This window comes from Equus quagga, chromosome 13 (assembly GCF_021613505.1).
Source record: "Equus quagga isolate Etosha38 chromosome 13, UCLA_HA_Equagga_1.0, whole genome shotgun sequence".
NCBI classification, from domain to species: domain Eukaryota; kingdom Metazoa; phylum Chordata; class Mammalia; order Perissodactyla; family Equidae; genus Equus; species Equus quagga.
The window spans coordinates 97,791,904-97,819,758 of NC_060279.1; the positions used below are offsets into that span (position 1 = coordinate 97,791,904).

At 55.2% G+C, this 27,855-nt stretch overlaps 1 protein-coding gene across 3 annotated transcripts; it reads right to left on the reverse strand.

Moving 5' to 3' along the window:
* Window positions 1–1,151: 1,151 nt before the first annotated feature.
* SUPT5H (SPT5 homolog, DSIF elongation factor subunit) lies at window positions 1,152–26,356 on the reverse strand. 3 transcript variants are annotated; one of them, XM_046682539.1, is made up of 30 exons: window positions 26,328–26,356; window positions 25,984–26,064; window positions 21,205–21,370; window positions 17,130–17,195; window positions 16,572–16,583; window positions 16,004–16,073; window positions 15,818–15,886; window positions 15,649–15,714; window positions 15,331–15,361; window positions 14,915–14,983; window positions 11,582–11,833; window positions 10,337–10,426; window positions 10,165–10,235; window positions 9,417–9,522; window positions 9,108–9,201; window positions 8,880–9,016; window positions 8,286–8,441; window positions 8,045–8,191; window positions 7,045–7,191; window positions 6,833–6,958; window positions 5,871–5,955; window positions 5,418–5,537; window positions 5,228–5,330; window positions 5,015–5,142; window positions 4,818–4,923; window positions 4,025–4,183; window positions 3,745–3,913; window positions 3,425–3,628; window positions 1,648–1,743; window positions 1,152–1,574 (listed from the first exon to the last, which is right to left on the reverse strand). In XM_046682539.1, exons 2-30 carry the CDS (start codon window positions 26,056–26,058, stop codon window positions 1,431–1,433), a joined length of 3,264 nt encoding a protein of 1,087 aa, XP_046538495.1. In that variant the 5' UTR covers window positions 26,059–26,064; window positions 26,328–26,356; the 3' UTR covers window positions 1,152–1,430. The 3 variants fall into 3 exon arrangements, with proteins under 3 accessions (XP_046538495.1, XP_046538494.1, XP_046538496.1); XM_046682538.1 differs by having other exon boundaries at window positions 26,321–26,339; XM_046682540.1 differs by lacking the exons at window positions 16,572–16,583; window positions 26,328–26,356 and having other exon boundaries at window positions 25,984–26,321.
* Window positions 26,357–27,855: the final 1,499 nt, after the last annotated feature.

The following is a 27,855-nucleotide window of genomic DNA, read 5'->3' on the forward strand; positions in this document are numbered from 1 at the left end:
AAAGGGCTTCGGGCGGCCCGCCGCGGGCGTGTGCAAGGAGTCAGCCGGCGCCACGCCCTCTGCGCCCGTCGGGTGACCAGCGCCAGCGTAACGGGACGCAGCCGGGCTGCCGGCCTCCCGTGCTCCGCGGGGAGCTGCGGCCGTGCGCGAGGCGCCCGGTGGCTGCCTGATTTGTCCTCGAGAGGAGAAGCTGCGAGTCAGGCGGCTCGAGAGGCGGGCTCCTGGCGCGGGGCCGTCTGTCTTCTCCCGGGAGTCCCTTGGGAAGGGCCCGGGGAGCCAGGCACTTCGTGGGGCCAGGGAAGCACCGCCGCGTCTGGTGGGTCGGGGTCGTGGAGAGAGGGGTCCGCGAGTTAGAGGTTACGGGAGCCACGACGATGACGCTCACTCGTTAGAGAGGAAAAAGTCTGATACTATTTGTGTAAACTTAGAAAACATGTAAAACGACCATATAACGCTTTGGGATAAAGACTAACGTAGTAAAAGTACAAAGTTAGGCAAAAGTCAGGCGTTCAGGGCTGTGGTTACCCTGGAGGGGCGTGGACGGGGCAGCCGCTGAAGGGGGTCCTGGCTGGTACATACTGTTCCTAAGCTGGGCGGTGGGACACGGGTGTTCCGCACATCTTTTATGTGTCCAAAATAGAACATCCCAAATATTTTAGAATACATCTCGTATTATATTAGTAAAAAGACATGTAAATATCAAATGAGGATGGTGAAGGAGAGTTAAGGTTTACACTGCTCCCCACTCCCAGCCCCAAGCCATCAAACTACAGCAATTCTGGGGTCACTGCTGTGCGGGCTCAGGAGAAAGGACCATCCAATGCTGCCTCCGGCTCCACAGGAGGAACTTCGGCTCCCTGCGGGGGGCGGACTGTGATTTCCACTCAGAATAACTCGAGCCTGAGTAAGATGTGACTTGGCCAATCACAGGCAGGCTCTGCTCTAATCATCTCTTCCCTCTGGGGAAGGCACTATCATCTTCTAGATGGGAAAACTGAGGCTTAGGTAAGACCCAGTCACTTGCCCAAGACCACAAAGCAAGGAAGTTAGTGAGGTCTGCAAATGGCCTCACCTACAACCCAGACCCCAGCGCCCTCTTGCCACACACACACACACACACACACACACACACACACACACACACACACGGCTTTTGACCAAACAGCTTTTTATTGAAAGACCGTAACACAAAAGCAAGCTGGGGAAGGGAGGTACAAGAAGGTGGGGACCCTCCCCCAGACTCTACTCTCATTCCCATGAACATCAGGGAGGGAGATAAGAACCCAGAAAGGAAAATAGAAGAAATCCTGAACAATCAGGCTAGCCCTACACCAGGCCCAGATCCCGCGTCAGAGCCAAAGGCCGGGGAAGGAAGGAGGGGCACTCTCTGCCTGCCAGGTTTCTGCCCAAGTCCACGCGCCCTGCCTGCCTCAGGCCTCCAGGAGCTTCCCCAGGAAGCGGAGGTTGAGGATCTTGAGCTGTTCGTCAAGGTCCATGCGGACGATGCCGTCCTCGCCATCGATGCTCAGCAGGACACCTGTGGCTTCCCGATCCTCACCCAGGATCACCTTCACCTGATGGGGGGGGCAGGGGGTCAGGGTCCAGGTCAGCAGCCCAGTGCCCCCGTGCCCCTTGCCCCCCCCTTACCTTGTTGTTCTTGGTGGGGGTGATGGGCTCCAGGTGCTCGCTGGAGATGCTGACCACCTTCTCACTGTCCTTCAGGTACACGGAACACATGCCTCCCTGGGAGTGAGGGCAGCCTGGTCAGCCCAGCCTGTTCCCAACACAGGACTGACGTCTGTGCTCAGGGGACACAGGCTCGGGGCTCATTCTGAGAAGTCACTTTCCCAAGGTGACACGGGGGCAGGAAAGGCCAAGGCTGGGCCTGATTCCAAGTCTGGGAGTGTGTGGTGGGGGGGGCGGTGTGACCAGCTCAGCAAGGGAAGCACCAGGATGAAGCTAACTTGGGCCAAAAGGGAGACTGCCTGTCAGGCTCTGCGTGTCCCAAACTGGCCTCAGCTTCTTCCCCACACTTGCTCCTCCTCCTGGGTCCCCGTCTCAGGGATGGCCCCACGGTCCCTGGTCCCAGGCAGAGCTCTGGACCTTGTCCCGGTGAGCTCCTTCACTGACAAACACCAGCTCCGAGGCCCGTCCATTCAGCCTCCCGGGGTCTCTCCCACCTCCCTCCCCCTTTTCCCCACCGTCCTGTAGTGCAGCCTGACCTCCCCCTGGGCTCCCAGCCCCCAGTCTCACCACCCCTAATCCATCCCTGATAGAGCAACGGACAGAATTAATTCCAAACCACAGATTCCCCCAGGACCGCCAGTCCCCTCAGGACACAGTCCAAGTTCCCTGGCTGGCATGTGACCTGGCCCCAGCCACGCCTCTGACCTCAGCACTCACCTTCCCCCTTGGCTCTTTATGTTCCAGCCACAATGGACACACTCACTCCCCAAATGTGCCAGGCTCTCCCTCACCTCCAGGCCTTTGCACAGCCCCTTTCTGGAACACACTTAAGCCCTTCCCTAGCCATCTCTGGGCTTACTCCTATTCATTCTTCAGGTCTCGGCATAGATGTCTCCTTCTCCAGGAAGCCCTCCCTGACCCCCTCCGAAGTTGGGTCAGGTGCCTCTTCTAGGTTCACAGGGCTCCCCTGGCCCTCTGGACTTCCTGCATCCCAGCTCTGGCCACTTGAGCTGTCACTGTATTGGGACATGTCTGTCTCCCCAACTGGAAAGTGAGGTATGTGAGGCCGGAGCCTGGAGCTGTCTTGGTCTCCGGTGCTTGTTTAATTAATTTAATTAATACTCATCAGAGGACCAGTAAGGTGCCAGTCCCTAGTCTAGGAACTGGTGCTCTGTAGGAATAAAATTCCGGCTTAGCAATCAAAGAATCACGGCAGGGTAAACGGCAAGCGTTTAGGCCGCAGGTAGATAACATGAAAGGGCATGACCCAGACCTACGAGAGACAGCCTGAAACAGCCTAGTGCGTCCCTGGAGGAGGAGGAGTGAAACAGCCAAAGAACGGAAGGAAGAGAGTTCTGGGCACGGAAAGTGACGAGCACAGGCCCTGCGGCTGGAGGGAAATCAGGGATGATGGAGACTGGAGAGGCCAACAGTGGAGCAGGGGGAGCCCAGGGTGGGAGCAGCCTGGCACAGGGAGCACTGGGTCCCATGACTGCGCTGATCTCAGGGAGTACGTGAGAGAGGAGCCAGGCTCCCGGGGCCCCAGCCAGGAGCACAACAGGCAGGGATCCGCCTTGCGGAGCCTGCGTGCCAAACCTTTCCACATCTGCTTTTCCAGCTGTAAATGGGTGCTGGAAGATGTGGTTAGACAGTTGAAAAGAAAAAACCCAGCAACCAGAGAGACTGGGGACCCCAAAAGAGAGGACGCCTGCCCACCTGCCCGCCTGGGCCCGCTTACCGTCACGCTGCGGATGACGCCTGTCTGCCCCACCACCTGCGTATCCAGGTAGGTGTCCCGCACCTTCACCTGGATGTCAGTGGTGACCCAGTCGCTGGAGTTCTGCTCAATGCCTGAGCCCGGTGTGTGCGGGTTGTAGCCACCAGGGGAGGGAGCTCCGGGTGTCATCGGACTGTAGCCAACAGGGCTCGGGCTGGGGCTGGCCTGTAGGGGAAAGGGGGACGGTGTCATTGGGAATAGGTCATCTGGCCTGGCTGTCCGTCCAGGCCCAGGGCCCACCTTAGCCCACCACTCTCAGGGGCTTGCAAGCTGACCAGTACCTGATAGGCCATGGGCGAGGGCGTGGGGTGGTAGCTGGCTGGAGAGTGGGTGTTCTGGTAGCCTGCTGGGCTTGGCGCCACCTGGTGGTAGCTCTGGGGGCTGGGGCTGGGCTGGTAGGAGCCTTGCGGGGAGGGGGCGGCATAGGGGGAGAACTGGTCTGTATTGTACCTGCAGAGACAGGAGAGGAGGGAGCACTGGTTGGGGACTGGGGACGACAGGGGAGAGAGGAGATGGTGGCAGTGGGGAGGGGATGATGAGGGCTAGCTGCGGTGGACTCACATGGCTGGCGTCCCTGGTGTCTGCGGGTTGTACTGGGGGTTGACCTGTGGGGACGAGGGGTCTGGGTAGCCAGGTGTCTGGGGGTTGGGGGTGCCCCCGTAGGCCTGTGGGGATGGGGTGGGCTCGTCATCGAAGGCGTATTCATACTCTTCCTCAGCCCTGTTGGGGAGAGAAGTGTGTTGAGAATGACTGTGGCAATCACAACAATGTTGCAGGTGCTTCCAGAACAGCCCTGGTGCAAGACAGACCCCAGGCAACTCTGTCCTCAATGACAGCCCTGAAGCATCATCTAACGGCTGAGGACACCGGGAAGCAGAGGTGAGGCTGCCTGCCCAAGGTCACACAGCCAGTCACATGACCGAGGTCACCCACTCTGTCCCCAAGCCCAGGTTTTGGGGTTTTTTTTCTGCTTTTTCTCCCCAAATCCCCCCCCAGTACATAGTTGTATATTTTTAGTTGTAGGTCTTTCTAGTTGTGGCATGTGGGATGCCGCCTCAGCATGGCCTAATGAGTGGTGCCATGTCCGCGCCCATGATCCAAACCGACGAAACCCCAGGCTGCCAAAGCGGAGCACACGGACAACCACTCGGCCACGGGGCCAGCCCCCGCCAAGCCCAGGTTTTAACCAGAGCACCCTACTGTGGTCGGGGCTGGAGAGATTATCCTGTCCCAGCCATGCTGATACCTGCACATGAGCAGCCTGGGGCTGGGAGCAGACAATTCACGGTGGGCCACGCAGACCCCTCCTACTGGCTCAGGGAACCCTGCCCCCCATGCAGCTCCGGGCCCTCACCGTGACGGCGTGTTAGGGTTGTTGGGGTCCCAGGCCCCACTCTGGGCAGGCGTGCGGCTGCCGTCATGCAGGGGCGTCTGCGAGCCGTAATGCGGGGTGCGGCTGCCTGGAACGGGAGAGAAGCTTATGTCCGTCAGTCCTGTCCTGTCTCCAGTCCCCTTGTGGCCCCTCATCCCTCTCCCCTGGGGAGCGCTCACCATCCTGGAGAGGTGTCTGAGAGCCGTACATGGGTGTGCGGGAGCCGGAGCCGTACATGGGCGTCTGGGAGCCGTACATGGGCGTCCGCCCATAGGTAGAGGTCATGCCACCCGGGCGCCGTGAGCCCCTGTGCACACAGAACCAGCAGGATGAGCAGGGCCCTCCCACTGCCCAGCAGCCCCCTCCCGGCCCTGGCCTGGCCCGGCCCGTACACCGTGGTGAGCCGCTGACGGTCCACAGAGATGGTCTGGCAGGTGGAGTGCAGCTCCACTCGGGCTGTGGACTCAGTAGCATCCTTCACCACGCCAATGTAGCCTGGGGGAGAGACAGGAGCTCAGGCGGGGGGCTCTCCTTCACCAGGCCCCTCCCCCGGCCTCCACGTAGCCCTGCAAAGGCCCTCACCTTTGTAGGGCCCCTGGGAGATGCGCACAGTCTGGCCGATGAGCTCGTTGTCTCTCCGCCCCCGGCCCCTGCTCATGCCACCACTGCCACCACCTGGGCTGCCAAAGCCGCCGCGCTGACCTGGGGAGGAAGAAGGTCACCAGTCCCCAGGGCCGTGCCCTCCCCTCACATGCTGTAGCCAGAGCCAGGGCACCCTCAAACCCCCTCTTTACCTGCTTGACTCCCCCCATCCCCCAGGGGTTAGGAGCCTCCTCTGGGCTCCCCCCACCAGAGCCCTGGGCTTTCCCATGGCAGCCCTGACCACTCTGGGCTGCCCTGTGGGGTGGGGTCTGGTCTCTCATGAGCTGTGAGCCCCATCATGGTCGGCCCGGGCCAGAGCAGGCGCTCAGTGAGTGTGGGCCGACAACCTACCTCCCCCATCCCCCACACATCCCCACCCCAACTCCCCCTCACCTCCAGTACTCGGGTGCATGGGGCTGCTGATCCGGGGGCTCATGGGGGCAAAGCCACCCACGGTGAAGTTGGTCACATCTCGGGGCTGGGGGAGGGGCAAGAAGTAAACTGGCAGGCTCCCGGCCCCCGCGCCACACTGCCTGCCTCCATTTGGGAAGAGTTCCTGCTTGAACCTGCCCAGCAGCCATCCCTCCCTCCTAGTGACAATGCCTCGATTTCCCTTTGGGGAAACTGCCACTCCTATGCCATGTGGGGCTGTCACCCAAGAGGCCCGGGCCTCACCTGGCCAAGAAGTGGGACTGAACTGTGGTAGTGAGGAATTTAAACCCTAGTGACACAAACACTACAAGCCACGGGCACTCGTCATCCCACCTGCAGGGCCCTGAGGAAACCACCTCCCGGTCCCGGCAACCCGGCCCCTAGGCCTGATCTCCTTTCTGAGACCTGGTTCTATGCAACTTTCCTACAAGTCCTACCTCAGGGCCTTTGCACCTGCTGTCCCCCTGAGCTATTCATGTGGCTCTCCATCCCTTCATTCAGGTTTCTGCTCAAATGTCTCCTCCTCAAGGAGGCCTTTCTTTAACCCCCTCCATCTGACACAGCGGCCCATGGTGCTCTGTCTCCTTATCCTGTTTGGTTTCTCTTCAGCGTGCCTGCCACCACCTCACGTTGTGCAGGGTATGTGTGTATGTATCTCCGGAGCCGCAGCTCTAGGAGGGCAGAGATTTTTCTCTCCTTCCTGCTCTAGCTCCACTGTCTGGCCCCTCCCAGGGGCTCAATAAAACTGAATGAGTGAGTGATTTGGTAAACAGCCCCGATGCCAATAAACCTTTTCTTCATACTTGGCCAAGGACCTGACACTGACACTGCCCTCCTCATCTCTCACAAGCCCGCTCTTGTCACTCCTGGGGTCAGCGAAGGCCGGAGAGCCATGCCAGGCAGGGTGCGCGTGCCGGCCTCACCTTCGAGCCCCCCGCCAGCACCAGGTGGCGGGTCTTGCAGACAAACATGCCCCCATTCTCCACCAGTTTCTTGCAGTGCAGGAAGGCGAAGCTGCGGAAGAGGTGGCGAATCTCGCCCTCCCGGCCCTGGGCGAGGAAAGGACAGTCACTCTCATGGCCACGCCCCAGCCCAGCTCTTTTGGACGCAGGGACGGGCAGGAGCTCATACTCACTGAGTGGGGGCCGTCAATGACCTTGACGATGTCTTTCACGTGGATGTTGTTCTGCTCGGAGTCCAGGGCCACAGCAAAGCGGTTGTCCTTCTTCCGGGTCACGGCCTGGTGCCTGACCGTCACCACCTTCCCGTACATATTCAGCACCTAGGGACGGAGGTGGGATGCTGGGGGTGAGGGTGGGAAGGGGCGACATGGAGCAGGGCTTCCCTAAAGCGGTATGGTCCTTCCCTGTGGGAGACTGTCCCCAGCTCTACAGGACTTCTAGACTCCCTGGCTCTGGGGCAGGCAATGGCAGAGCGCCACCCTCCAGGCACTGGGTCAACCAGAAATGTTCCCAGTCATTGCAAAACACCCTTTGGGAGGAGACTCCACCCCAACTGAGCATCAGGGACCTGAGACATAGGCAGAGGGTCGATGTTAACATAATAGCTAATGTTTACTCATCACCTTGTGCCAGGCCCCATGCTAAATTCCTCACATATAAGATTTCACTGAAGCCTCAAAACTTCCCTCTGAGATGGATGTTTTCACCCTATCTTACAGACGGGAAATCTCAGGCCCAGAGAGGGCGAGTCACCAGCCCAGGGTCACACAGCATGGAAGCAACAGAGCTGAGCTTTGAATCCAGAGCCCAGGGTCCTAAGCACTATGTTCCGTGGCCCCCACATCCATGGGGAAGGGGAGGAGGGCACGTGCAGGACCCAGTGGTTGAACAAGCACTGAATGCCAGGGTGCATATCTGATCTCAGGGAGTCAGTCACAACGGATGAAGTGGATGCTGCCATCTTCTCCATTTCACAGGGTGTGAAACTGAGGCACAGAGAGGATGAATGACCAGCCACTTGCCCAGTATCACATAGCCAGCCAGGGGTGACAGCGCCAGCTCTGTAACCTCGTGTGTTCTCAGCCACAATGTTCTCCACCTCCCAGGACAAGGAGCTCGAGGGAGAGCAAGCCCCCTAAAAGTAAGCCCCACCCCCGAGTGCAACACACCCACCTGGAAGGTCTCCCGCTCCAGCCGCACGATAACGCCCACGGTCTGGGGGTCCAGCTGCACCAGCTCCCCCCATTCGTGCTGGCCCCCGACATCCACGCCTGACGCCGTCTCCGAGCAGAGCTGCAGGTCCCGGGGGAGCACCTTCAGCTGCCAAGACACAGGAAACGGGTGAAGCAGGGTCCCACTGGGTCATCTGCCTGGACCCCTCTTGGCATACGCGCCCCACCGGCCCCACACCTACCTCATGCATGGTGAGGTCGGAGAAGAGGATGACGAAGTTCTCCTCCACCCGCACGATGAGGCCCGTGTCGCCCTCGAAGCGGCCAGCAATCACTTTCACGTGGTCCCCCATCTTGAAGTACTTCCGAAGCTCCTGGGCCGGGAACTCCAGCATGTCCTGGGGATTGGGGGTGGGGACAGTGAGCAAGCGAGGGGAAGCCACCACAACCCACCTGTCCAGCCTCTTCAGAATGCACTCATGTTCTGGGGAAAGACACTGGCCAAAACCCACTCCAGGCTCACGCCACAGACTGCTTCAGGGCACCTGGACAACCCTCGGACGGCCCCAGACAGTTGATCTCAGACCCAGGGTATCAGCCTGGACGACCTTTTACCCCGCACAGAGACAGCCTGTCTCCCAGACACATGACACCAGACTAGATGCCTCCTCAGATGCCCCTGGAGACAGCCTCCCCCCAGCACACCGTGCTAGCCTGGACAAGCCCTCAGAGACACACACACCCTAAGCAAACTAAACCCAGCACCCCCACAGATGATTCCATGCTTCCAGCACGGCCTCCACCCAGTACCCCCGTACGGGCAGCAGGGCGCCCACCTTGAGGTCCTCGTGCTTGGGCATGATGGTGATCTTGTTGCCGTCCACGCTGAGGATCTTGCCCTGCAGGTTGATGAGCTCGCCCTCACACACCTCCACGTTGTCCCCAGGTTGGAAGTTGTGCTCCCGCTCCTTCCCTGCGGGGACAGACACAGGGCTGACTTGGGGGCTGCTGGCCATGGGCCACCCCCGCCCCCTCGGTCGGGGTTACTGACGGGGACCAAATACCTGTGCTCTCAGTCACCACCTCCAGGTCAATGCCTTCCGGCTGGTCCTCAAACTTCTCCAGCTCCGAGAGTGTGGGCTTCACACCCTCTGTGATCTGAGCCCCGGGGGACGCGGGTAAGAGGAGGAAGGAGACAGAGGTCAGTGTCACAGCCGGCTGAGCGGGCTAGGGACAGTGAGAATCATTCCCCTAGTGACGCTCCTGACTTGAGGATCATCCAGCACCCGGAGAACCCACTGCCCTGGGGCCTGGGCTGCAGGAGCCTCCTCGCTCCCCACCGCCATTAGCATGACCCACTCCGGGATCCTCACCACAGCAGACATGGCAAAGCTCTTGAACAAAAAGCCCTTCCGGCTGTAACGGTTCCCCTCGAAGATGAGGAAGTCACCATCAGAGGCAACATCGCCCCCCAGGGACCTGGGATTTTGTGGGGGACAGATTGGAAGGGGAGGTTAGGGAGAGAGTCTTGCTGTGCCGCAGTCTCCCGAGCCAGCAAAGGGGAGGAGGGCCACAGGATGGCTGACCCATCCCATCCCAACACACGCCATCTTGGCAGCAGTGGCCTCTCAGAGAGCCCAAGAGCCCCGCCTCGAGGGAGGGGCGCACAGCCCCCTCCCCAACCCCCGCACTCCGCTGCCCCTGCCTCGGCTTTATTTTCACCACAGCACATGTCACCACTGGACGAGCTGCTGTTTGATCCATCTCCCTAACTAGAGCGGCAGCTCCAGAGGGGCAGGGACTTGACCCCTTGTGTTCACTGCTCCTTCCCCGATTTCCCCGACAACACTGCCTGCATGCCTGTCGCAGGCACTCGGCGAATACCGGTTGGACAAAGTTCTGGACCGTGAGAAGTTAATGTTCACGGGCCACTCAGCCTGTGCCCGGCCTGGACACACAAGACCTCAGCGACACGGGATGGTAAGTAACGTGGCTGAGGCTACACTGCCAGCTAGCCACTCACAGACTAACCCGTGAGGGGCCCATCCCTGTGTGGGAAGCGGCAGAGGCACCTCCTGCACGACAGCTCTGGGGACCCAGCTAGCCCCCGAGGACACTCACCTGATCTTCTCGGCATCAAAGAGCCTCTGCGGAGGCCGCTTAAACTTCTTCCTTTTGGCAAACCAGTCTTTCTGTGGAGCAAAGGGGCAAGGGTGGGCAGGGTGAGGGAGGAGGGCCGGGCCACCGGCAGGGCTCAAGCGTCCCCTACCCGCCGGCAGGTGACCCAGGGTACCAAGCTCATGCGGGCCTTGATGCGGTCGTAGTCAATGCGCGGGATCATCTTCAGGGAGATGGTGTTCTGGCTGGGCTCCACGTAATCCACCTGGGAAGGACAGGCGGTCAGCACGGGCCTGGCCCTCCCTCCCTGAGCCCAGACACAGGAAGAACAAGGACATGGGCAAGGGACAGCGGGTGATGGGGAAGAAATCAGACTGCTAGAGACTCCCCAAATTCTCTCTCCGGTCTGTCTCCCCTTGGCCCTGAAACTGAACATCCACTGCCCGCTTGACACCTCCATGTGGACCTAAAAGGTGCCTCAGACCAGCCCCGCCCCAACGACACTCCTGAGCTCCGCCAGACCTGCTCCTCTCCCGGTCTTCTCCGTCTCTGTCCTCCCTTCTGCTCAGGCACACAACCTGGGAGTCACTCCTGACTCCTTTCTCTCTCTGACACCTGTATCCAATCTGTGAGCAAATCATTTCTGTCAGCTCCGCCTTCAAGACATCTGACCTCCTCCCGCCTCCTCTACGACAGCCTTGTCCTGCCCCACCAGCCCCTGCCACCTGGACCACGGCAGCAGCCTCCTTGCTCGTCTCCCTCCTCCTGCGGCCCCATCCAGTCTATTCCAGGGTTTCTCAGCCAGCCAATCCCTTGTCGTGGGGGCTGTCCTGTGCCTTGCGGGATGTTAGCAGCATCCCTGGCTTCTACCCACTAGATGCTGGAATCAACTCCCTCCCCGGTTGAAACAACCCAAAATGTCTCCCTCCATTGCTGAATGTCCTCTGAGGGCAACATCGACCCTGCTTGAGGACAACCAGTCTATTCTCAACACAGCCACCAGAGTAATCCTATTAAAATCCAAGTCACACTGGGTCCCTTGGAACCCTCCCGTCTTACTCCAGTAAAAACCAGCCCAGAGATAGGCCACAAGGCCCTGCTGCCTGCCCTCACTCATCCGCTTCAGCCAGTGAGGGGCCTATCTCCTGGGCCGCTCCTTCGGCCACAACACTCTTCCCCGAGAACTCTCCCGGCTCACGCCCGCTCCTCCTTCAGGTCTTGGCTTAACACCCATGGAAGATGGCCATCCGTTTCCTGCGTGCTCTCAACAAAACCCAGGCTCTGCCTCACCAATCTCACTAGGGTTCTGCTCCTTGCACTAGGAAGGGGCCTGGGCGGGACAAAAGAGGAGAGAAGGACAGAAGAGAGGAGCGGAGCATGAAGGAGCCCAGGCCCCCTTGGCATCCCCCGACCCAGGCACCTGGGCGATGTCGTCCTTATAGATGCCCCGCTTGAGGCGGACCCAGGACTTGGGCTTCAGGTTGGCCACCTCCTTCACCACTTTGAGCACGTCCGTCATCTCCTTGATGGGCACCATCTGCTGGTTCCAGTAGCCGAGCCGTAGGTTGCCCACGCCCTCGATGGCCTGCTTCACGTGGGTCTGCTTGTAGGCCTCCACGTAGATATAGCCCTTCACATGCTCGGGGGCCACGACCGACTTGATCTGCAGGGGCTGGGGGCCGGGCGGTGGGGCACAGTGAGGCACAGCTGGGGGGACGGTGCGACTGCCGCCTCAGCAGTCTCTCTTCCAGGAGTTCCTCCCACACAAACACGCTGGCGCAACGACACGGACACGCGGACATTCACCGCAGGGTTATTCACTACAGCAAACAAACCTGACGGGATGTTTGGAAATTCCCCCAAAGAGGGGTTTGTTAAATTATGGCTTAACCATACCAGGCGATACAATTGAGCGGTTAAAAGAATGAGATGGACCTACACAGAGTGACAGAGAAAGACACTCAACATGTGTTAGGTGTAAAAAGCAAGTAGAACCAGAGAGAGCTGGAGTGGCCGTACTAACAGCAGACAGAAGAGACTTTAAGACAACAGTTGGGGGCTGGGCCGGTGGTGCGGGGGTTAAGTATGCACGTTCTGCTTCTCGGCAGCCCAGGGTTCACCAGTTCAGATCCCAGGTGCGGACATGGCACCGCTTGGCAAAAGCCATGCTGTGGTAGGCGTCCCACGTATAAAGTAGAGGAAGATGGGCATGGATGTTAGCTCAGGGCCACTCTTCCTCAGCAAAAAGAGGATTGGTGGCGGACATTAGCTCAGGGCTAATCTTCCTCAAGAAAAAAAAAAAAACAACTTACAGGATGCAGAAAAAGCCATGCTTCAAGGTAAATTTATAGCTGTAAACATCAACTTCAAAAAGGGGAAAAAAATCCCAAATCAATGAACCTAACCTTCTACACCTTAAGAAACTAGAAAAGAAAGAGGAAACTAATCTCAAAGCAAGCAGAAGGAAAGAAAGAAATCTGACTAGACCTACAAGAAGTAAAGATATTGAATTAGCAATCAAAAAACCTCCACACACACAGAAAGCCCAGGACTAGACGGCTTCCCTGGTGAATTCTACCAAACATTTAAATAACTAACAGCAATCCTTCCCAAAGTCTGCCAAAAAACAGAAGACGAGGGAACATTTCTCGGCTACTCCTGCGAATCCAGTACTACCCTGATACCTAAACCAGACAAAGACATCATACGGAAAAAACTACAGACCAGCATCCTCGAGAACACAGGGGCAAAGATCTCCAACACTGAATCCAGCAACACATAAAAAGGATGGTACACGTGACCCTGAATTTTACAGCATGTGAACTGTAACTCAGTCTTTAAGAAAGCCAATTATTGTTTCAGCTTTGGTTGTGATAATAAAATATGGAAACAACCTTATGTTTACTGGGGATGGAAAGATTATGGCGTTCACAGAAGGCTCGCTGCAGAATGATGCATGTATAATTCCATTTTGTTTTTTTTTTTTAAAAAAACACCACATTTTTCAATATGCAGAGAAGATGGTCTGGAAAGACACACAAAGCAACAGTAATTACTTCTGAAAAATGGGACTTGGGTATGGAGAGATTTGGGCTCCTACAGTATCCATGTACTACTCTGGTCATTAAAAGCATAAACAATAGGGGCCAGCCCAGTGGCGCAGCAGTTAAGTTCGTACGTTCCGCTTCTCGGCGGCCCAGGTTTCACCGGTTCAGATCCCGGGTGTGGACATGGCACCGCATGGCAAGCCATGCTGTGGTAGGCGTCCCATGTATAAAGTAGAGAAAGATGGGCATGGATGCTAGCTCAGGGCCAGTCTTCCTCAGCAAAAAGAGGAGGATTGGCAGCAGATGTTAGCTCAGGGCTAATCTTCCTCAAAAAAAAACAAAAAAAGCATAAACAATAATCAGAGGCATAACTCAAATGGGGTCAGACACGAGAACTGTGCGCTGGGCACAAGATTGAGGTTTGAGCACATTAAAATCATGACTTGCAAATCCTGCAACTCTCCATGTGGTCCCAGTGACACACACCCACTGCTGCGGCAGGTGAAAGCTATGGACTCAGCCTAACACGAATTAGATGAAGAAGAGCTGCCAGCCAGCATGCTGTTAGCAGCCCCGTTTCATGAATTTGGAGGACCCCCTTCACAGGGTTTACCCTGGTTCCAAAACTGACAATTACACCTCTGCCAATAACTATATTTATTTTTTTAAAGATTGGCACCTGAGCTAACAACTGTTGCCAATCTTCTTCCCCGCCCCCTGCTTTTTTTCTCCCCAAATCACCCCGGTACATAGTTGTACTTTTTAGTTGTGGGTCCTTCCAGTTGTGGCATGTGGGACGCCACCCCAACGTGGCCTGACAAGCGGTGCTATGTCCACACCCAGGATCTGAACCCTGCGCCGCCGAAGCAGAGCATGCGAACTTAACCACTCGGCCATAGGGCGGCCCCTAACTATATTTATTGAACATAAGCTGTGGGACAAGTCCTGGCTGAGGGGTGGACATGGCCAAAGCTATTTAATCCTAAGGACGCTGAGGGGCAAGTAGGGGGCCAAGGGAGGGGAAGCGGCTTGATCAAAGTCACACAGCTGGGAAGTGGAGGGGCTGAATTCGAAACCTGGCAATCTAAAGAAAGAGCTGTGCCCTTAAGGCAGCATCTGCTGCCTTGCATGCAGGTGGCACTACTTTGTGTTTTGTGGACTGTGCGTGAGCCCTGAAGGGCAGGGACCAGCGCTCGCATGGTCACTGCTGTATCCTCACCATTTCCCAGGGCAGGGATTGGCCCCCGGAGGGCCTCAGTGGATGTCTGACGACCGCGTGAAAGAGAGAAGGAAGGAACTCTCCTCCAGACAGGCCTGCTCCCTGACCCACTTGGCCACGCTGCCCTATCCTAGGACTCCCTCCCAAATGGGAAGAGGGTGACAGCCGCCCAACAGGGTTGGTGGACAGGCAGAACTCACTCTCAGGCAGGAAAGCCTCAGGAACCTAGATGGCTGCCTTCCAGAGGGCTACAGGGCCTGCGGAACCCCGCCAGGAATGCAGAGAGAATGAGGACAATACCTCTGAGGCGCAGAAGATCGCCTCAATGCAGGGAGCGAGGGAGTGGGTGCTTTCTAGCTGGAGCAGCTCACTCAACAGGCAGTACTGCTCAGCGCAAGGGGCACCTGGTACCCTTGAGCCCATACTGTCCCTCCCTCTGGGCGCTGCCCTGTCTCTCACCCCCAAGTTGCCTGCCTACCCAACTTACCGTGTCCGTGAACTGGTAGGCAATGAACTTGCGCATCAAGGAAATGGCTGTGGCCCTCTCTTCCCCGATCTGGAAGGAGAGCAGCAGACGTCAGAGAGATGAGGAGGGCAGGACAGAGAAAAAGGGGCTGGAGATAGTAGCCAACCAGCCAGAGTCATCAGACAAGAAAGATAAGGTAGGAGAGAGAGGGGAACAAGAGAGATGGAGAGAGAGAGAGTGAGAAAAGGAAAAGGCAAGAGATAGCAAGAGAGGGAGGGGGAGGGGAGGGGAGAGAGAAGGATGGAGGGGCAGAGACAGAAGGACCAAGAGACTGCCAGGCCAGGGAGACCCAGGACAGACAGATGGACAGTTCTCCCCTACAAGGCAGCCTTCCTCATTCCCCTGCCTCCCCCAAGCCACGAGGCCAAAGCACACACCTTACATTTGACAGTCCACAGATTGGGATCTCTAGATAGGAGAGAAAAAGGAAGCCCATTAGTGAAACTGTCTCCTCATCGTGAAACATCCGAACCCCCACACCCATCCTTCCTCCTCTCCCTCACACCCTCCCCCTCTCCAGCCTTGCATCCATAAGCAGAAGGAAGGAGAGAAAAGCACCAACTTGCCCCGCCCTGCTCTCATCCACCACTCTGCCTGTGTCACCCGGAGTCCTGATTTTTCAGGGAGTGACTCTCGTGGGCACACCACCTCTGCACAAGATTGCCATCGCAGCCCTCCTGTCCTGCCCCCCTTACTTGACTCCTGGGAGCAGCTGCTGCTGGGTGATGTCATCCGAGAGCTCATCAGATCCTCCATACACCCTGGAGAGAGAGGGGCAGTCGGGAAGGAGGGGGTGAGGCCCCTGACCCTCCCTGGCGAGGGACCCCCTACTCCCGCCCCTCCCTGCCCATCCCATGCCCTTACGTCTCTCCCACAGATGACTTGGCGTATTTCTTCATGTAATACTCGCCCAGTTCTTCTTCTCGCTGGTCCCTGGGGTGTGAGGAGGAAAGGAAACATGAATTGAAGGTTGAGGAGAGGAGGGTGGGCTGACTTGCCCCCACGTCACCCTGCGGGAGCCAGTCTCGCCACTTCCCTCTCCCCATGTACCTCCAGAGGTTTTGCAGGCGGCGAGCCCCAGAACGGTCTTCGTCCAGGACAACATTATCGATATTGGAGGCTGCAAAAAAATGGGCAGATGGGGTGAACAAGGGGAGGTGAAGAGCAGGGGCCTGGAGAAAGAGGTAGGGCCAGAGGCAGGCCCTGGGGCAGGAGACACCTCACTGAGGAAACCCCCAACCCTCACCCTCCTCCTCTGTCCTGCTTAGCATCCTGCCACTCATGAAAAAGACTTGGGGATAGGTCCAGCAGTTGGGGACATCCAGCGCTTCCCCATCTCACAGCCACTGTCTAAGCACACCCTGCTCTCCATCCCACCCCACCCATCCCTGCCTCCCTGCCCCCCACCATGCTCACACGCATACATAAACATGTACGCACTTTGCCAGGCTGACAACCGCTGGAGACCTGGCCCCAGAACCCCCTGACTCTGGACTCTACATGAGCCAGAGCCCCCAGGGCCAGACAGGGGCTAGGGGTGAGGGAGGGTGCCGAGGGCAGGAAGGAGATGTCAGGATATGGGAGGAGGGCTGGGGAATCACACTTTTCAGACTCTTACCTTCAATCTCTTCTACTTGGAGGAAGAGGAGGTGGTGGTGGTGGTGGTGGTAGTGGTGGTGGTGGTGGGCGAGGGCAGACAAAGTATGAGCCAAATTATAGCAGCGAAATCAACCAATGGGTTGGGGCAAGGGACAGGGAGGGACACAGGAAGGTTGAAAATCAAAAGTAAAGGCCAGGCACCGGGTGGGTGGGGGAGAAGCCGAAATGTATGAGGCGCACAGAACGGAAAATAACAGGGAGTGGGGGGCAGTGGCCCAGGAAGTGGGGGGTATCTTGGGACAGAGCCCGCCCACCCTACAACCCCCAGAAGGGATTCACTGGGGCCCTGGGATCCCAGAGTCTTCTCCCCACAACACCCATGGCCCCCACCCCCCAACTCATGGGCCTAAAAGGAAAAGGTGCAGAACTGGTCTCTCTGGCAACGACAGAAAGAAGCGAGGTGACGAGGGTGGGGGCGGGGTGGTGCAGGGCATGGGGGTGGGGGTGGGGCATGGGCTCTCCAGACCCTCTCGGCCACACCTCCCAGTGGTCTTGCAGAGGGGGGATCCCCACACACCTTTCTCTAGGATGTCCTCTGCTCCGTCTTCCCACTGGTCCTCATCCTCATACTCATCATCCACATCTGAAACAGGAAGGCCAAGTGGTCAGGGGGCAGCTGGGGCAAAGGTGACCTCATGACAACAGCTCCCAGGAAACATCTCCTCTGGGAGACGGGCACTACAAAGCCCACCGCCAAGATGAGGACAGCTTCACCTGCCAGAGGAGCTGCTCCAAGCGGCAGGGTCAGCTCTCACGTGCAGGCCCATCTGGCTCTAAACCACCCCCCCCCCCCCCCCCCCACAGATCCATTTCAACAAAGATCAAAGCAGGGCTGGCCCCCTGACCTAGTGGTCGATTTCATCACGCTCCACTCTGGCAGCCTGGGTTTGCTGGTTCAGATCCCAGGCGTGGACCTACACCACTCATCAGCCATGCTGTGGCAGCGACCCACATATAAAACAGGGGAAGACTGGCATGGATGTTAGCTCAGGGCTAATTTTCCTCAAGCAAAAAAAAAGAGGAAGATTGGCAACAGAAGTTAGCTCAAGGCTAATCTTCCTCAGGGGGGAAAAAAAAGCAGAAAACTTCCCTCCCAACTATCAAGGGAAGACTGGTGTAGAGTTACTTTAAAGACAGGGTTCCTGGTGCGTTGGTTAGCTCACACTTACTGAGAGCACACTGTGTGCCCTGCCCCATTCTGAGTACTTGCCATATATATTCTTCCCTGAATCCTCCTGGCAATCCTAAGGGAGGTACCACCATTGTCCTGATTTTACAGGAAGGACTCTGAGGCCCAGAGAGGTCAGCTAACTTGCCCAGAAGACTCTCAGCAGAGACCTGAGAGGCAGCCTGGCTCCAGGGTCCATCCCTTAACCTCTCCGCTAGGTTACAAACACTCTTTTGAATGTATCAGATGTTGGACTAAAAACTTAAACAACAGTGCTACCTGCACGTGGCGAGAAAACCCCAAGTGTACAGAGGCTGTACGTGTACAGAAGGTCTCCTCTCATTTCCAACCCCTCGTATCCCAGTCCCCTTTCCCAGAGGCGACTCTGACCCGCTTCTTGTCTAGAGATAATCAGTGCACACCTAAGAAATGTGTATAAACCCCTCACCACTATTTCCCCCACGCACAATTTTTTAACACACTGTTCTGTACCTTTCTCTTTTTCTAGGCAATAATGCTGGCTTGGAGCTCTTCGTGCAGCACGTGCCTTATATGCGATCTGACTATCGGCCCCATAATTCGTCTTACCAGGCCCTTCTCATCAGTGGACACCTAGGTCACCAAACATTTGCAGCTGCAGCAAGTGTCTCTGTTCTCAGGTCTTTACGCCCCCATGTGAGTTTAACTGTAGGGTGAACTCTTAAAAAAGGAACTGCTGCGTCACAGGCTCCCTGCCTGTCAACGGGCACTGCCAGGCAGGGCCCAGCACCACTCCCACCAACACACAGTGTCCCAGCAGCCTGCATCTTTCCCAGACGGCAAGTCATCCATTCTCTCCATCTGGGCCCATCTGCCACCTAAGACCTTTTCTCTAAGGATTCCCACCCCCTCGGCCTTTGGAAAAGGGCCAAAGCTCTCCAAGAACCAGGAACACCCAGAGCATCTCCTGCCCCTCTGCTCCCTGGTTTCCCCTCGGGTAAGCGGGTCCCAAGAAAACGGAGGACGGTGCTCCAAGTCAGCCGCCTCTCCACGGGTGTGGGAAACAAGCACTCGCATGTACGGCTGGTGGGAGTACCAACCAGTGTGACCATTCCGGGCTGACACTTGGCCACAGATATCAGAAAGCTTTACAAACATATGCAGCCTTTGGGGCCGGCCCTGTGGCCGAGTGGTTGGGTTCACGCACTCCACTCTGGCAGCCCAGGTTTTCACTGGTTCGGATCCTGGGTGTGGACCTAGCACCGCTCATGAAGCCATGCTGAGGCGACATCCTGCATAGGACAACTAGAAGGACCCACAACTGGAATATACAACTATGTACTGGGGGTCTTTGGGGAGAAAAAGAAAAAGAAGATTGGCAACAGATGTTAGCTCAGGGCCCATCTTAAAAAAAAAATATGTATCCCCTTTGCCCAGCAATTTGACTTCTAGGATATACCATGTAGAAAATCTGTGGGGTCTGTGTCAGACAAAAAAACTACATCTTCATTTCCACTAATCTACTGTAAATTTAGCATTTCCATCAATTACGAACAGCCAACCACAGGGGTGTTGGCAGTGAAACCTGCTATTTTCATAGCACACTATAGCTGCAGTGATCTCAGAGTACCATTCACGCTCATTGCTACTTCAAAATTAGATTCTTATCAGGCGCTCCACTAAATCTTATTTCAATGTGCTAACAGAGAAGCACACACATCATAATGTTCTGTCAACATTTAGATACTGTAGTTCAGTATAACTGTTCTCTTTGGAATCCTATGTATTCTATTAATGCATTTCAGAACACGATCCTGAGAAGGGGTCCAAAGACTTTTACCAGACTGCAAGAGCGGCCACAGCACAAAAAAGGTTAAGAATTCCTGGTCTATGGTCGCTGGCCCTGTGGCCGAGCGGTTAAGTTTGCACGCTCTGCTTTGGCAGACCTACACACCATTCATCAAGCCATGCTGTGGTGGCATCTGACAAAGAAGAACTAAAATGACCTACAACTAGGATATACAACTATGTTCTGGGGCTTTGGGGAGGGAGGAAAAAAAAAAGAGAAAGATTGGCAACAGATGTTAGCTCAGAGCCAATCTTCCTCACCAAAAAGCATACTTAAAAAAACAAAAAGATGGGGCCAGCCCCGTGGCCAAGTGGTTAAGTTCGTGTGCTCCGCTTCCCACAGCCCAGGGTTTCACTGGTTCGGATCCTGGGCGCAGACATGGCACCACTCGTCACACCACGCTGAGGCAGTGTCCCACGTACCACAACCAGAAGGACCTACAACTAAAACTTCACAACTATGTGCTGGAGGGATTTGGGAAGAAAAAAAGCAGGGAAAAAAAAAAAAAGAGGATTGGCAGCAGTTGTTAGCTCAGGTGCCAATCTTTAAAAAAAAACAAAAAACACAAAAAGAACCCCTGGTCTAGATAACAACTTGCATCTGTGCGTCTCAATATGCATGAAGACATTTATGGCAGTGCCGCTTATAATACTGAAAAACACAAACAACTTCAGGGTCCAACAAGAGACTGGTTAAATGAAACAAATTATAGAATGGAGCAGTATGCAGCCATTGGAAAAAACACGTATTTTGATAATGACGATGATGATGGCAGCTAACGTTTATGGGGCGCTTATGCACCACAACTTGTTTAGAAAACTTTCTTTACTCGAAATAACTCACTTACCCTAAGCTATCTATGTAGTATCTACCTCCACAGTTGTTGAATGAAAAAAGCAGTTTACACAACAGTAGACATAATGCGGGCCTATGTAACGTCCATGAACAGCCCGGTTTTCCGAGGGCCTGCTCTGGGCTGGGCACTACCCTTTGGGCCGCCAGCAGCTTGACGTGCTTCACATGCACGGTTCCCCAAATCCTCGGACTATCCCTGACGAAACAGAAGAACGGCCTGTCTCCCTGTACAGAGGGGAAAGAGGCTCAGAGAGACGGACAGCACTCGCTCAGGGCCGCATGGAGGAAAGAGCAGAGCCAGGCCGGAGGAAACCCAGATGTGCTGGCCTCTGCCGCCCCATCCTGATGTCTCTTCTGGATCGTCTGAGCTTTTCATGACAAGCACAAGTACCGTTAGTTTCTAAAGGGTGATCACGGTACTGTGACTGTGTGTTTTAAGAGGATCTATCTTTTAGGACTATATACAGAAATGCTTTTCAGATCAAATTAACTATTTGGGATTTGCTTCAACATCATCCAGGGGCGGGCGGGAGTGAGCAGGAAGAAGCAACACAAGTTTGGTACTACGCCTTTAACGGCTGGCGCTCGGTGATGGTCCATGCGGCTTCTGCATACCACCCTGCTATGGTGTGTGTCTGACAGTTACCAAAAGAAAATACTTCTAAAAAATACACATTCAAGAAATGGAAATGAAGGTGGAAGTGCAGCCTCTGCTCGGCGCTTGCCGGCCCTGTGACATACCAGCCTCGTCCAGAATGAAGCCGCCATGGCGGGGTTTCTTAGGGGGCCGGTCATCATCTTCCTCCTCCTCTTCCTCGTCATATTCCTCCTCCTCTTCCTCCTCCTCTTCCTCCTCGGGCTCTTCCTCCTTCTCACTGCCTGCCGCACTCCGCCGCTCCTCCTCTACCTGCAGGGTCAGAGAAGGTCAGAGCACCAGGGTTCCGGACCCCGAAATCCGGATACCGCGTTCCACACCCCCAAATCTGACCTCAGCTCCGCCTGGCCAATCACAGCGCCCCCTGCTCTGCATAGACTCCCTTCCACTCTGGCCAGGCCTCTCCGGCTGTCACTCTTATCTCAGTGACAGTACCACCACCCACCCAACCAATAGCTGGGAGCTGGCCCGGGCTCCCGCCTCCACTAGACCTCCTTGCTAGGCTCCCCCGGGCCTTTAAACGCTATAGCTCCATGAAGTTTGGTCCTTGGCCCTCATCGCTTTCCACTCCACAACTCCCCAGGCCATCTCAGCCACTCCCTGGGCTGTGGTCTTGGACATCTCCTGACAACGACTCTCATATCTGTTTCCAGTCCACACTGCTCGCCAAAGTCACTCACGGCCTCTTGTTGCTAATTCCATGGACATTCTTTGGTCCCTACCCACAGATCATCCCACACTACTCCCTCCCTATGAAAATGCTCTTCCCTTGGCGTCCGTCACATCACGCTCTCCTGATGCTTCCCCAGCCTCTCTCGCTGCACCTCTGCAGGCTCTTCGCACCCTGCTCGCCCCTCAAACACTGACCTCCACCACCAGGGCTCGGCCGAGGGCACACTCTGCTTCTCCTCCCCTGCACTCTCTCCATGGGCCATTTTACTTGCCATCACCTCAGTTCCTGTCTCTGTAGATGACACCACCACCTGTCTCCAGTCCCCGCACTTTCTTCCAGAACTAGAGACCTCCATGTGCCAACAGCCTCCTGAATGTCTCCCCCAGATGTCCTCTGAGCATGTCTCACCGACCACATCCCAAAGTGACCTCAGCGCCTTCCGCTAGACCTGCGCTGGCCTCCTCTAGCTCCCATCAGGCACCAAACTCTTGACCTCCCTGCTTTCTGAACACCACCTCTCCAATCCGTCCCTTCTTCCCCATGCCCAGAGCCTCGCCCTCTACAACGTGGATCCTTGCCCACGCCTCCCTTCTAATCCCTCTTTCCGTACCAGCCACAGAAGGAAGTGATCCATACAAAACAGTGTTCCCCAAACTTCAATCTTTTCCCCAGTAACCTCATGACTTCTTGCCATGTCCACATCAGTACAACCCATTTATCTGACATTTTCTTTAAACTCACTCACATTTTTACTGAATTTAAAAGAGAAACTTTTCTGTTTTCAAATAGTTCAGAAGTAAAAACTCTTTAAAGGTTAGCTTGTCATATAAAACGTAACTACAAAGATAAAAGTAAAACAATGGTATTAAGCCCCAGCCTGATGCTGTTGCCTGTGCCAGGCTCTAAGCCTGCAGCCTGTTCTGCCTGATAAACACAGAGACTAGCGAATTTCAGAAAGGCGTTCACAACACAGTTGCCCCAGTGAAACTTTCTCCGTGACCCACTCAAAAGACAGGACACGCAACTGAAAAAGAAATCACTTTCTCACTAAATGATTCAAGGTGGCTTAAAGTCTTGTCCTTATTCCACCTAAAAGTACCTCTCGTCACCCCCCCAAGCTGGAATGCATCCTATAGTCTTGGGAAAGTCTGATCTAAAACACAAATCTGATCACGTGGTCCCCTGCTTAAAACACACCCACGGCTCCCCACTGCCCTCAGGTAAGGAACCAGCCCCCTAGCAGCGTGGACTTGAAGCACACACTGCACACTGCCTCTCCCTCCCATGCTGGCCCTTCGGGCTCCTCCTCCCAAATGCTAACTCCAGGCCACACTGAACCACTCGGACCATGCTCTCTCTCTCTCAGCGGTGTCCATCGTCCATGCTGCTCAAAAACCCACTCTCCTCTGCCTCTCACTCATACCTCAATCGAAATAGCCCCTCTTCCAGGAAGTCATGCCTGCCCTCTCGCCTCCAGGCAAAGTCAGGCACATTCTCTGGGCTCACAACCCTCTGGGCTTCCTCCATCACAGCCCAGACCGCTGTGAGCTCCCTGAGAGCAGGGCCCAGGCTATCCCAGGCGCTGCTGGGTCCCTAGCATCACCCAGCCCACGGCTAGCAACAGAAGACGACGTAAGCAGCTTTCATTTACTACACAACCCTGACTTGCTTACAACGACCCACACTTTAGCAACTCAAACTACAACCACACCACAGCATGATTTCTACAAATCTTGTCATCCTTTCCCTGGGTTGGTCCTGGCAAAGCCTTCTTTCCAAATCTGGCTCCGTGCTCCCTGAGGAGAGAGCTTGCACCATCTCTCTGCTAACCTCAGGGCTTGAAGGTGCTCTTACATCATCCATCCTCAGCATCCCCTGAAGGAACTATCTTTTTATAAAACCGTCTCCACCCCAGGACACAGAGCTCCAAGAGGGAGGCTGTGAACCCAACAGGACAGGACCTCAAGGAACGCTTGCTGATGAAGGAATGAGCAAGTTACTGCGGCTGAGAATGGTGAACCAGCTGATTCCCCCAACAGGGGCTCGTTACTTGTCATCCCCACCTGTCTATCCGCAGGACCTGGTCCTTCAAGGACCATGCCAACACGTGGCTGTCTGCAAAGCCCATCCAATCCTCTCTCCGGCAGGAGGGCAGGCCGCACACTGCCCTCCTGCCTCATCTGGTGAGAGCAGACGAGCCAGCAGGTGAGTCAGGAGCCTGGTGTGGTGTTGGGGAAGCGAGACTTGCACAGTGGAAACCAGACGGCCCCAGCCAGGAAAAGGAACTGGGGATCCTGGTCTCATTACCACCAGGCTGTAACCACAAGCAGTGTCTTGAAGCCATGAGTCAGAGACCAAGGACCCAGCGCTGCGGCTCAGCAAAGGCCCTCCCTCGCTTCCTCCCACTTGCCCCCCCCGAACCCCATAGCATCCCAATTCCTCCAACTCTTCACTAGAAGCTGAGGACACCCCAAAGGACACAAGGAGTGACAATCAAATGCCTCCAGAGGGCAAGCAGGCAACGTAAAAAAGGGGAGCAGCTCAAGGGAAACCCAGGGCACTTGCCGTCTACCTGATGTTTTCCAGGACACAGGTATGTGAAATCTTTCCCTTTCTTTTTTTTTTTGAGGAAGATTAGCCATGAGCTAACATCTGCTGCCAGTCCTCCTCTTTTTGCTGAGGAAGACTGGCCCTGAGCTAACATCCACGCCCATCTTCCTCTACTTTATATGTGGGACGCCTGCCACAACATGGCTTGACAAGCGGTGCCATACCCACACCCAGGATCCAAACCGGCGAACCCTGGGCCACCAAAGCAGAACAATGAGCACCTAACTGCTGTGCCACCGGGCCAGCCCCTCCCTTTCTTAAATCTGCCACAAGGCAGGCATGATGAGAAATGGCAACTGATAGACCCAGAGAACTGGAGAAAATTCCCAGTTCTCAAGAGGGCTGCCACCTCTTGAGCAAAGGGGTGCTGTGTAGAACAACCCTGGGTCTCAGGTAGCTAGCTCCTCCCATTTTCCCAGAAAAGCAGGAAATCTTGACTTTTACGTGAGATCGCCCTTACAAGTGTCAGCAAGTAACTTAAAAAATAAATTTATGATTCTGTAGGTCAAACGAGACACCTATGATCATCGTGTCATCTCTTTATTAGTTTGTAACTGTTGGTTACTAAACATAAACTCTGTGAAAGCAAAGATCTGCCTGGGTCCACTCTCTCCAACACCCAGGAAGTATCTGGAACACAGTGGTAGATGTTCGAACATTTATTCACTCAACAAATGAGCAAGTCAAAAATAAATAAAAGACAGTAACAGAAGAATATGAGAAATCAGAGATGTCCCAGGAAATGTTATTTGGTTCCTGAAACAGTGACATTCAACAGATCCAAACGGCAGGATCCTTTCAAGACATCAGATCACATCCTCCCTTTGGTGGAAACATTCTCACTCAGTTAAGGACAAATTCCTCACCACAGCCTTCGAGATCCTACATGATCCAGCTCCAGTCACTTCTCTGTTGCACTCCCTCTGATCCAGACAAACGGGACCCTTTGTCACTTTCTGAACACTGCAGACACGCTCCCCACTTTACACCTGCTGGGGCCCCTGACTGCAACATTCTTCTTCCAGAAGCCACGACCCCCTTGCTCACCTCCAACAAGTCTTTTTCCAAACATCACCGGCTCAGACTCACTCTGATCATCCCATTTAAAGTGCAACCAGGACTCCCTATTCCCCTTCTCCCCTCCACTTTCTCCACAGTCCCTTCCAGCTCACTAAAACGCTTAGTTGTCAGTTACGTTTCTTTACATCCAGGAGGGCAAAGATTTTTAAACTCTGTTCTGTTTACTGGTGTAGCCCAAGGGCCAAGAATTGCGCCTAGCACATAGCAGGCACTAAAAAGATATTCCTGGAATGACTGAGCGTACCTGAAAATAAAAACTAACAGCGCTTACTACATGGCAGGTCCTTTAAACACACCGCCTGCTGGCTCCCCGTACCTGGAGCATCCCCAGCCTCCAGCATCTGTTCCCCTGCTTGTCTTGGGCTTGCCTACTTTCTCCCGACACCCTGGAAGCTCCCAGGCGCCACAGCCGCTCGGATCCCCTCCGAGCTCCCCCCCGGGGCCCTTTTGCTTTGGTGCTGTCCCCAGGCGCAAGGCCGCCTCCTGCGTCCCCGACACAGACCTCGGCCTCCTCGCCGTCACTGCTGCGCTCGCTGTCCTCCTCCTCGGAGAAGTTGCTGTCGTCGCTGTCCGACATCTTCTTCTGCTCTTGCAGGAAAAGACGGCGGCCTCAGCGCGTCCCCCAGTCCCGAGCCCCACCCCGAGCCTCAGTTTCCCCGCCGGTTCCCGGGGAAAAGAAAAACCCCTTAGCGCACTTCCGGCAGCCTGGTTCTGGCCTCGTGAACCCGAAAAGAGACCCCGTACGCCACCTGCTACACCCCCCAAATCCCCGAATCTGGTTTCTACGCCTTCCCGGCCCCCGGCGACCCCCAGGCCTGCCACCTCGGCGTCCGACCCACCCCTCACCGCGCCGGTTCCACCTCCCACCTCGGCGGCAGCTGCTGTTCACACGACGCCTAGTTGAGACTGACGTGCCCTCTCGCGAGAACGTATCCGTTGGCCTCGCCTAACGCGAGATTTCCGGGACTCGACCTGCCGTGCACTTCCAGGACGCCATCTTGAGAGTGGCACACTGTCTTAGAGTACGGTGTGGGACCGACATCTTAAGCGGGTCAAAGTGGGTTGCGTTAGCCTACGCTTGCACGCGGCCTTTTCCGGCCAGGGATTCGTGCTTGAGTTTAGTCAACGTCATGTGCCAAGCCGTGAGGAGCCGGGGAATTGGCAAATAATAACAACAAATTAGCAAAAAAAATCAGACTTTATCTCATGGACCCTCTAAAACATTCCTAGGAGGTAAGTACCCTCAATTTTGGAACCGAGGAAACTGAACCTCAGAAAAATAAACTAACTGGCAAGTGGCAGACCCAAGAAAGCCTTCCAAGTGTGGGTGACCCCAAAGCCCTTGTTTTCCTTTACAGTCTAAGCTGATTTCATTGGGGAATTTATATATTAGTAATTATTTGTCAGAGAGGTGGCGAAGAGGACCAGGCATGAGGAAGAGATGTGAAAAATTAACCTGATGGAGGGGAAAAAAATCAGAAGCTTTTAGAATTCATTGCTAAAATTTGTCGCATAAGCACTGAGACACCTGGATTGAATTTACAGACATTTAATATACACCTAGTTAGTTACAGGGGAAGGTGCTGCTGTGGGCCAGGGCGGGGCTCACCAGACGGCTACCGGTTACCGGGGAGTAAATACACCCCAGGGGCATCGCTGCAGGAGCACGCACTCCATGTTGCAACAATCCCAAATTGAATCCAAGACAAACTGGGGGAGGGGCTGAGCACTCTATACAAGTGTTTCCCCTTCTATCAGCTAGGTTCCTTTCAACAGCAGTTCTTTAAAATAGGATTCTACATATCAAATGTCTCTTGACACGGGTGCAGAAAGACATTTACTCCAGAAAAGAGAGGGAACAGTAATATTCTCCCCATAGAAAGTTCTTTGATGTATCAGTGGTTCTCAACTCTCAACCCTGGCACCACATGAGAATACCTGAAAAGATAAGAGAGAGAAATGCATAGTGACCCCAAACTGGAAACAACCCAATGTCCACCGTGAGGAGAATGGCTACACAGTTGCGGTGCATCCTACAATGGAAGAGTAGCAAACTACTGGTACACACCTGAATGAACCTCAGAAACACCATGCTGAGTGAAAGAAGTCGGACACTAGGATATGTACAGTATGATTCCATTCATATGAAACTCCAGAGGAAGCAAAACTAATCTATACAGACAGAAAGCAGTTGAGTGATACCTAGGACTGGAGGTGGAGACTGACTGGGAAGGGGCATGAGGAACTGTGGAATTTTCGACGGAAATGTGGCAACGTGTATACGTTTGTCAGAACTCATTGAAATGTACACTTAAAACAGGTGCCTTTTACTATATAGAAATTATACCTCAATAAAGTTTATTTTAAAGATCGA